Source organism: Lactuca sativa, chromosome 1, assembly GCF_002870075.4.
Source record: "Lactuca sativa cultivar Salinas chromosome 1, Lsat_Salinas_v11, whole genome shotgun sequence".
Classification (NCBI taxonomy): Eukaryota; Viridiplantae; Streptophyta; class Magnoliopsida; order Asterales; family Asteraceae; genus Lactuca; species Lactuca sativa.
The window spans coordinates 51,137,079-51,148,309 of record NC_056623.2 but is presented as its reverse complement, the minus strand read 5'-3'; the positions used below and the strand labels follow the sequence as shown (position 1 = coordinate 51,148,309).

Below are 11,231 nucleotides of genomic sequence, written 5' to 3'. Positions count from 1 at the left end.
AATAACCTACAAGTATCATACGTAAAACTGTAGTTTGCATTTCACCCTTTTGGGACCTCAAGAAGCAAAGACATGCACATTGACTTTTGATGAAGCCAGCGAAACAACCTTAAACATCAAGCTTGATTTAAAACTTTACTCTTTCTTAAGGCAAAATATATTGTGTTTGGCCTTGAAAGTTGAAGCAAAAAATATTGAATATCAAACTTATACCATTTATGTATATTTTGTGCTTTTAGAATATGTTGTGTTTGGTCTTGAAAGTTGGAAGCAAAAAATAATGAATTTCATACTTGAGAATAGCATACCTGCATCGGATTAAGATCATTCCAAGGGATCTTCCCGGTGGTAATTTCCCACAACACCACACCATAGCTGTATACATCAGACCTAAAGATTGCCAACAAACAAACCAAATATTGGATTCCAAAATTCATGAAAAAAAAAATTCTTTCTCCTCATACACAGACTTACTTTTCATCCGTGTCCTCGTTACGTAGGATCTCAGGTGCCATCCATTGAGGCTACAAAAAGGAACAAGAAATCAGTCAAGCCAACATCTTGTTTTCTGAAGTCAAATCTAGCCCCTTTAACCTCAAAGTTTAATTGTATTTTGTGTTAATTGTGCCCTTCATGTACTAATATAAACAAAACTCTATGCCGTTGATAAAATTTCATTTTGTGAGTCCCATTTTCTTGGTTCAAGAAAAAAAGATGAAACCAAAAAAAAGGCTTCTTCATTGTTATTTTTGGAACAAATTAGGGGAGCCTATATCCAGAAAGAATATTGAAATACCGTTCCTCTCCCCGACTTTGTTTTGAGGTACGTGTGATGTTTGACACGAGAGAGACCAAAGTCACCAACCTAAAAGATCATATTATTAGCAATAAAAACAAAGAAAATGCCACACGAGAATAAAGGGTAGTCAAAGCATACCTTCACTGTCCAATTCTTATCCACAAGAAGATTTGAAGACTTCAAATCGCGGTGAACAATGGGTGGGTTGCAACGATGAAGATAATTCATGCCTCGTGCCTTGAGAGAATCACAAATAAGACAAACAACTCAAAAGAAAGATGGAAAAGATGATAATTAGCATGCTACTTACTATATCCATGGCCATATGGAGACGACGTTTCCAATCTAATTGGGTTGTATTTCGCTGAAGTATCCGAAACAGACTTCCACTACGCAACATAAGTCAATTTATAAAAGGAGTATTGTATACATGCACATTAATCAAATAGTCAATTGAGATTATTTATGCATATTGTCATACGTTTTCATAAAAAAGATACATTGCAAATTTTATTGGATTAAAGAACCAACCGGGGAAGGAACTCTGTGACAATGCATAGATGTGGAGTTGATGTCACCGAACCCATGAAGAGCAAAATATTTGGATGTCGAAGCTTTTTCATGATAGATACCTTGAAAAAAGAAACATAATAGTTAGATGCAACTTAAGCACTCACACGTTATATGCATTAATGAAAATAGTTACCTCCTGCTTAAATGATACCATCACATCATCTGGATACTCTTGATATTCAAATAACTTGATCGCAACATCCTGTATACATAAATTGACATTTTACATTCATTTTCCATCCTTTTCTTAAATAATATAAAAGCATCCGTGTAACTCTTTTAAGCATACTCTCTTTCGAAAAAAAAACTCTTTTAAGCATACTAAAATCTCAATCCCACAAGTGGGCAAAACCGGTAGTGGCAGATTAGTTTATTGTCTATGTTAGTTTCTTAAAAGGCCTGTATCGAGTTTGTGACAGTGAAACAGGGACAGGGGTAAAACGGGAAAACAAATGAAAACAGAGAACAAGTTACTTAAAGCTTTGTAGCTTTAATATTTTCTGAATTGGGAAGGGAGGTGGTGACCTCAACGAAATACAATGCATCTAATTTAAAGACTGAAAGCTGCGAATAAAATGCAACTGACTCCACTAACCTTGTGACTCGGTACTCTATCATACTTAGCCTTTTACTTATTCAAAATAAGAAGAAAAAACACGTGCAGTTTAAGGAAAACAAACTAACTCCTAATTCTGAATTATATCAACAGTCTATACAAGGGGTAGAATAATTGTTTTTTTTTTTTTTACTTTTCTTACACTAGACTTTCCTTTTAAAGGATATGCAAGTGCATACCCAACAGACCATGAACCTGTACACCAAGGTTCCTCAGCTAATTTGCGAAAGCCTTGCATTTTTTTAAGAAAGTTTCAGTAGTCCATCAACTAAAAGAAAAACGAAATCACCGAACAATACTCTCCACAAGAGATATAATCAAGTGAGAGATAGAGAACATACTGATCCATACCACAGTGCACGATATACAGTCCCAAATGAACCTGCCAAAATATATGTGAAACATAAAATATCAAAAGATTGCATAAATAATAAAAGACTACATGTATAATTCTATCCCTGCATAAGTGGGATAAGGGTAAGGAGGTGGGAATCCATAAGAAAGGTCTCATGTTATCAAATCCTCCCACAAGATTTCGATAATATTACTTGTATAGTTTGATAGTTTTTCAAATGACTACAATACCCTTTTGTTACCTTGTCCAATCTGTTCTTTTGTTATCAAATCCTCCCACACGATTTCGTAATTGAAGCTATCAGTTTCCCTCTCCACTTTGATGATGGCATTGTTTTTTATGCTCGTAATGTTGCTAGAGCTATTTGAGTTACTTGTAATACTTCTACTAACATGTAATGAAGAAAACAACAACCCTAAAGCCTCAATTTTGTTATTACTCTTGTTGGTAGTTTCCAATAGTTTAAGGTCTAGTTTCGAGGAAGCATAAGAACTCATTTGTAGGCAAGGCTCCTGTTCGTAAATGATATCCAACCGTTGCCAACCAAACCGACCAAAAATAGTATCAAAAGACTCTACTCTTACGTTTCCTTTATGTGACCATGCACTTGTTTTTTTACCCATCCATGCATCTGCTTTTGAAGAAAAAATCTTGTGGATCCCTGGTTTCTTTTCACTCTTGTATCCATAATCTATCGTGAGTTTTCTGGTAAAATGATCTTCTGCGCTTTTGGAGGAAAAAAAATCTCCAAATGGAGACGAAATATTTCCCCTTGTGGTGCTTGCTTTACTATGATCATACGCGACATCAATCCCATCTTCATGATTAGTGTAGTTGTCTCCCGTCTTCATTTTCATCTTCACCTTTGAAGCCTGCTCAAATGTTTTCGAAGTAACAAGAATTAATCAAGTAAATCTGCACACTTTTTTTTTGGTTTTTGTTGATGTATATCTAATACATCTTATCCATATCTCATTGTATTCAAATGTATTTAATGTTTAAGCCTTATATGATTGTTAGTTTATTTCCTTATAAGAACTCTTAATGTATAAGTATTGAGATCGTGATGAATACAATGATAAATTGAATCGTTCAGTTATCTGTGTTGATTCTTTCATGGTATCAGAGGTTTGAAACAAACCTAACACCAAGCCTGGAGGAGACACTAGAGGCACAAGAGGAGGCGGAAACACAACTCCTAAGATCGAATCCTATTCTCCGTTTTATCTAGGTCGACAAGATTGCCTTCGAGATTAAATTACACCAACCAGAATTCGTGGAGACAACTACGATGACTGGGCTAGTGATATCCAGATGGCCTTGGAAGCACATGTACAGAAAATTTGGGTTTCTTGATGGGACGATTATTGAAATAGTTCCTCCTGTCACTGAATCTGATTGGAATACAGTCATTGTTGTGTTAGTATCATGGATCATGAATACAGTTGATCATGTTACTTGTGAAAGCATCGAGATGTGAAAAAGTTATGGGATACCCTCAAGTCACGATATGTTGTGGTCAATGGACCAAAAATTCAGCAGCTAAAATCCTTGATTGCTAAGTGTGAGCAAACAAAGAACATGGCAATGTCAGAATACTTTGGGAAACTCTACGTGGGAGGAGCTTCACAAACATTAGCTGATCATCACTTGCACATGTTGTGCGACTTGCATTGCTGGAACCAGACACGAGGCAAGAAGAGACATTGACATGCTTCACAAATTCCTAATGGGATTGTGCTCCGATCACTTCTCCACTCTTCGCACAAGTATCTTATCACAAGATCCATTGTCGTCTCTTGATAAAGCGTTTCAGTTGGTAGTACAAGATGAACGTGTAAGGACTGCCAAAGTGGTCTTAGAAGATAAACCCACTAAAGCTTTAGGATTTTTTGTTCGAGCCAACACAAACAAAGGTAGAGGTCGAGGAGAAACGAACATATAAATCTTCTTTGATGTGCTCTCACTGTAAGAAAACCAGACACGTGGCTGCTAATTGTTTTGAGCTGGTTAGCTATCTGGAGTGGTGGGAGGACCGAAGCAAATCAAATGGAGGAGGCAGAGGCGGCAAATCAGGTGGATGTGGAAGGGGAGTGGTGCGTGCAAATTCGATGACTACAAATCATAGTTCTACACCTGAAGGTAATAATTAATAACTCTCCTTTGCAAGTTGTTCACTGTCGAGCAATGGAAAGCACTCACAGGTCTGATGAGCACTTCAAAAATTCGTTAAAAGCGATTAAATGGTAAGTTTCAAAAACGGTTGTGGATAATTGATTCAGGGGCAACCCATCATGTTACAGGCGATGCTTCCTGGATAAATAACATTCGAAAAGTACCAAGCTCACCGGTAGGTTTGCCTAATGGAAAAAAGGTAATTGCCACTCATGAGGTTAGTGTCAAATTATGTGACAAAATTCCACTCAAACGTGTACTTCTGGTTCCCAAACTGAATTGTAATTTGATCTAGGTTTCTTAATTAAATGATGACATGCAATGCATTGCACAATTTGATTCTTATATATGTTCTATACATGACTGGTCGAGGAAGCTGATTAGATCAAGCATTAGACGAGACGGACAGTACTACTTTGGAAAAGGCAACTCTATTCTTCATGTTTCGGTCAATGGAGTGTCATCAATGCTGGATTTTTGGCATAAAAGAATGAGTCATCCTTCAAAAAAAGTGATGAAATCCCTCCTTCCTATAAATAATATTAGGGGTAATTTGAATAAAGCCTGTGAAGTGTGTTTTCGGGCTAAACAATCTAAGTACAAATTTCCTTTGAGTGGTAGAATTTTTGAAAAAAAAATACATTGTCATATATAGGGACCTTACAAATACCCTTCCAGTTGTGGTGCATGATATTTTTTAACTTTAGTTGATGATTACTCTCGTGATGTGTGGATATATCTTATGGCTGACAAAACTGAAATGTTCATGTTTTTCGTTGCTATGATTGATAGGCAATTTTCTTGAAAGATAAAAATTGTTTAGAGTTGCAATAGGGCAAAATTTAATTGCTTGTTAGACTATTTTTCTACAAATGTATCATTTTTCAAACTTCTTGTGTGGGTACTCCTTAACAAAATGGACGAGTAGAAAGAAAACATAAACATCTTCTCAATACAGGGAGAGCTCTAATGTTTCAAGCTAATTTACTTGTGAGTTTTTCGGGGAAATGTGTTCTAACTGCATCTCATTTGATTAATAGAACACCTTCTCCTCTGTTAACAATAAAACTCCTTTTGAAATACTATTTGGCAGTTTACCATCTTATACTACAATCAAGACGTTTGGGTGTCTATGTTTTGCTCACAATTAAAAAGCCAAAGGAGATAAATTTTCTAGTCATAGTAAAAAGTACTTGTTTATGGGTTACCCGTTAGGTAAGAAAGGATGGAAACTTTATGATTTAGATACAAAAACATTTTTTATGTCTAGATCTAACACCTGTATTTTCAGGTATAATTCTTTAAATATTAAATTATTAATTTTTGCATGTCGATGTCCTACGTTGAACGTAGGATAGTACCCTATGCTAAGTGTAGGAGGGAGATCTTATGCGGGGGATTAATGACCTGAGCGTAGGTTAAGCTACGCCGAGCGTAGGTGCGCTGCACCAAAAACCTAATCCTTGGGGTTGTGAACCCTATTTAAAGGCTATAACTCCTTGTGATCCTCCCCATGTTCAGCCTCCACCCTCCTCAACAACCACTTCGAAACCCTAGCCACCTTGTGTGAGTTATAAGCTCTTTGAGTGTTTTTATCTGCATTTTGATGGAAGAATTGCATTGAGGAACCACTTAGGAGCTCCAAGCTTTGTGATTTGAAATTTTCATTTCATCACCAACTTCTAGAAGGTATAAAGTTTCTATCTTGGTGTTTATTCATATTAGATCTAGTTTGGTCATGAGTTTTTATGCTTTTGTACCCATAACCTTGGTCTTTGTGAGTATGAGCTACTCCATGTTGGGTAATCTTGATGGGTTAAGCTGGGTCACGGGTACGGTTTCGAATGGGTCGGTTCGGTTTCTTTATGCACAAGTTGGATAGGTTAGACTTAGTCTAATAATGACCTGGTTTGAAGGGGTTTCAAAAACGTGGACTTAGTAATCCTATATTTTTGGTTCTTAGCTGATAGTTTATTCCTGTTTCTTAGCATGTTTACTAGTATAAGTAGAGTAGAATTTCTTCCGGATGTAAGTATGTATTTTCTGTTTTCAATGAATGAGTAAGATAATCCAAAAAAGTAGTGTGTGCATGATTGTTTTCTTGGGTCAAGACCAACACTCCATACCATTTGAGTGATATTTCCAGATATCTTTGGGTTTGTTGAGTCATAAAAATGAAAGCTTGGTCACTCTTATCCACTCATACATGAGTTCTTGAGCAAAAGGTGATAATATGGATTTAGGGTTTAGCTTTGTGCTCTTTTTGTCCATGCAAAGGGATAAAGTCAAAGAGTTTATCCATTAAGACATCCATTCAGATCTGAGAGTTTACATGTGGTTGGCCTTCAATATTAAGAGTTTAATATAAAGTTTGGACTTCAATGAAGCTACATTGAGCATACCTTTCTCTATTCTTAGCGTATCATGAAATTCTCTTGTTTTTCATCTAAAGCTCTACGCCGAGTGTGGAGCAATGTGCTACGCCGAGCTTAGGTATGTGCTACGATGAGTGTAGCACTGGACAGTTAACTTTTTGACAAGTTTTACTTTTGGACACGTGGCACCATAAAAATGCCATACATGACAACCTTCTAGAAGAGGTGAGGTTTCTAGATGAGGTGGACAACTCCGGTCGTGACACGCGGCAATTGAAGAGAATAGCCAATAAGGCTGAAGTGCACGATGTGCAACATAGCTTGTGCGGCACGCATGGTGATTTTCAGCCCTATAAATAGCTGCCAAGAGTTCATTCCTTCCCCACATCATCTCTCTCGAACCTTTATTCATAGAAGTCAAATTTCTCTTAGTAGTTAGGGTATTTTGGCTAGCTCAGAAATCCTTTGGAGCCCGACATCTAGTAGCTATTAGGCCAAAGTCTTGCTAATGCAATTTCCTGATTTTCGTTAAACTCTGTAAATTAAGCTACACCCTTTTGCTATCAGTGTAACTTATATTTATAGTCAAAAGTCGTTATTATGACCTTATAAAAAAGATTTATATGTAATTCCAAGTCATTATACTGATTGATCTACTTACATGAGAGGTGTCTAGAATGGTCACGATGACTTGGTTGTTGGATTTCAAAAAAGCTATTATGCCGAAATGATTTTGCCTTCCAACTGTCCTGCCTAGTTGATCCTTACTTGGTAGATCTTGATGTATACATTTGGATTAGTGAGGAATCTAGACTATAATTATTATAATCACTAGGATTACGAAACTAGACTAAGGCTTAGTGTTTTATGCGTCTAGGTCTTTTCAAAGTACAAAGCGACATCAATTACCCATTTTTATCAAGTGAGTGCATAGCCCTTTCATGAAAATGATTTTAATATAAATATTAACTAAAGTATCAAATATCTTTTAAAGAGTTTATGTGTTAGATATTTGCTATTGCCTAGAATACGTGTTAAGAACATATTTGATAATATATGATATACGAACCAAGTATGGTTCTATATGAGTTAAGTTATTATTTCATGATAACAATAATAAAAGTATCATTAGAGAGAAGGATAGAGGTTTATTAATACCTAAATAATTTGTACACACCAAAGTAAGATAATGTTGTTTAAACGGTGTCGGTATTAGGAATTGAATTTTGTAGTCTTACCAAGAGATAATATAAGACTTGTAAAAGAGACTTAAGGTTAATTAAGTTGGAAAATGGGTAACATATCCTTAAAAGATTTAATTTTAATTAAGTTAGTCTAAGACACTGTAAGGCTTGTTTATGTTTATGTTTTGTATCAGTTATGACATCCCAAGTTTTTTATAAATTAATAAGAAACATCTCTTCGGAAATACTTTTATGGAACAAATTACGCATTTATAAATAAACTCTATTTTAAATAAGCATAAATAAAAAGTTTTAAAATAGACGTGAAACTTGAGGATGTCACACAAAGCTTGTTAAAACTCTTAAAAGTTATGGTTTTAGACAATCCTACTCTGACTATTCTTTATTTACATATACTCGAGGCATAACTCAAACTAACGTTCTTGTTTATGTAGATGATCTAATTATTTCAGGAAACAACTCCACTGCTAATAAAACATTCAAAGGGTATCTCAGTAGCTGTTTCAAAATAAAGAATCGCAAGTCTTTGAAATATTTTTTGGGTATTGAAGTCGCTCGTAGCTCAAAAGGTTTGTTTTTTATGTCAGAGCAAATATACCCTTGATATCAAGGAGGCAGGTCTTTTAGGTGCTAAGCCCACAACTTTTCCATTTGAACAAAATCACAAACTTGGTCTCGCACATGATGAGTTATAAGCTGATCCAGAAACAATGTTTGGTGTGACGTCTTATCTACTCGGTGTACATATTATCACAATTTATGCAAGCTCTTCGTACTAATCATTGGGAAAACTGATTTCAACAAACTAGTGGACAAGTTAGGCATTTTTGAACTCCATGCTCCAACTTGAGGGGGATGTTGAAGTATATCGGATACATGTTATCCATATCTCATTGTATTCAAATTTATTTTAAATTTAAGCCTTTGTGACTGATAAGAACTCTTGATGTATAAATATTGAGATCATGATTAATACAATGATGAATTGAATTGTTCGGTTGTTATCTATGTTGATTATTGCAGTTTTTCGATTAATTGTACATTAAATGACCAAATTCTTGCATGGGTTGTCTTAGATTTCTATCTTACTCGTATAAGGAAGGTTAAATTTATTAATGCCAACCAAATTTGATATCTTTGTGGAATTTCATGTACTAAATCTATGCATAACTTTTGTTGATTCTTGGACTCATTTGGAAATAAAGTGATCTATACTCCTACAAGTGTTAATTGAACCAATTCTCTATTAAACTTGTGTTAACATAAGCTAATTAATAATAGGAAATACTGACCAAATTCGATATCTTCGAGGCAATTGATGTATGTTGAGGTTGTTGAGAATCAAAGCCAAGTCTAGCATGCTTCTTTACATGATATGGACTTGAAGCACTCGAAACACACGTAGCCCCAACTAATCCTCCGATTTCATTCCGAAATGGTGAATTCGATCCCATAACTACAAATCTTTCTCCTTTCTTATTCCTTATAGGAAACTCCCCAGACCAACTCTCTCCATTTATCGTTCGTTCAAGGAGATAATCAGATAATGAACCATCTTTAGGGTCCACTAAAAGCTCTGTGGGAGTTTTTCCATAAGCTTCAACCGGTGTATATCCATAAAGCTTTTCTGCAGCTTGGTTCCTACACAATTCCCATTAACCAAATATGTTAAAAAAAATAATAAGTATCTTCAAATTCATATTAATTAACACAATCGACATAATGAACAAGAATAATAACTGATGAATTTGCAATGGTGAGCTAACCAGAAGAATATCCGAAGGTCAAGACCATATATATGTATGGCCAAATCCATTGACTGGATTATATTTAAAAACTGAGTTTCTGTTAGCTTCATTGCTAAAGGCTCCATGATTCGAAGCTTGTGTGCACCATCTGGTCCACCATACGCTGAATTAGACCATTGGTGCTCAGGTTTTTTCTGGTTACCAGAGAGCATGAGTTTTGATATTTTTTGTTTGAGGTGAGATTCGAGAGTTTCGAGTTCCTGGATCTTTCTTAATAGCTCCTTAGCTGATGCTGCTTTTGTGTTTTCCTCCATTTTCACGCCACTTCCGTTCAATAACACTCACTGTGATTTGTGGATCAAGAAAATGGTACTTTAACCTTCAAGTTACAGTTTTGGAGGAAACCCAAATCAATAAACTAACAAAAACCCATGATTTCTCACTGAAAGATACAGATCATCATCTTACAACCCGTTCGTGTCAGGAAGTCTTCATTATATAAAATAGAAATAGGAAACACAACAACATAAATCACACACTAGTAAACCAATTCCACAAAAAAAAAAATTCATACGACTATTTGTAGATCAATCAATTGATTGGTTTTCAAGCCTTTTCTTCCCTTTCTGGACAATGACCCAAATGAAGAAACTAACACGAAAGTCAAGGTTTGACTAATTGACTTGCAGACACACACAAGAATTATGCAGAAACACTCATCACCTATCCATTGCCTCACACAAAAACACATAATTTGATCTATAGATAGGTGGGAAAATGACTTAGAAGCCTAACGAAGTTTCCAAACCGTTCAAAAAACCACAATCATGTTTTGTCTGTTCAAAAAAACCTAACAAACTTAACATTTTGTCTAAAAAGTCCAACTAAGTTACACTTTCCTGAAAGTCAAATAAGAGAAACAGATGACGTGGCTTGTTACCATATCGGAAAAATGACTTGTTAGACCAACGAAGTTTCCAAAACGTTTAAAAAACTCCAATCATGTTTTAACTGTTAAAAAAAACCCAACGAACTTAAACAAAACAAAACTGGAATTTTCTGAACGGTTTGGAACTTTGTTGGACTTTTTAGACAAAAAGTTAAATTCGCTGGGGTTTTTTTGAACAGACAAAACATAATTGTGGTTTTTTGAATGGTTTTGAAACTTCGTTGGACTTTTAAGTCATTTTCCCATAGATAGGTGTTCCAAACATATTTTGTACCCGCGCAAAATAGAAAAAAGCCCCCCAAAAAAAAACAAATTTCAAAATTTTTATTATAACTCAAAAATTGAAAGTAATTACTTATAATGGCTTCTAAATTATATATATATATATATATATATATATATATATATATATATATATATATATATATATATATAT

The 11,231-nt window shown here is 35.1% G+C and overlaps 1 protein-coding gene across 1 annotated transcript; it reads right to left on the bottom strand.

The window, feature by feature from the left end:
• Window positions 1–470: 470 nt before the first annotated feature.
• Window positions 471–10,160, bottom strand: LOC111911948 (uncharacterized). Its single transcript, XM_023907717.3, has 10 exons — window positions 9,865–10,160; window positions 9,391–9,739; window positions 2,585–3,215; window positions 2,330–2,370; window positions 1,506–1,574; window positions 1,331–1,431; window positions 1,110–1,188; window positions 938–1,036; window positions 797–865; window positions 471–524 (listed from the first exon to the last, which is right to left on the bottom strand). Exons 1-10 carry the CDS (start codon window positions 10,158–10,160, stop codon window positions 471–473), a joined length of 1,788 nt encoding a protein of 595 aa, XP_023763485.2.
• Window positions 10,161–11,231: the final 1,071 nt, after the last annotated feature.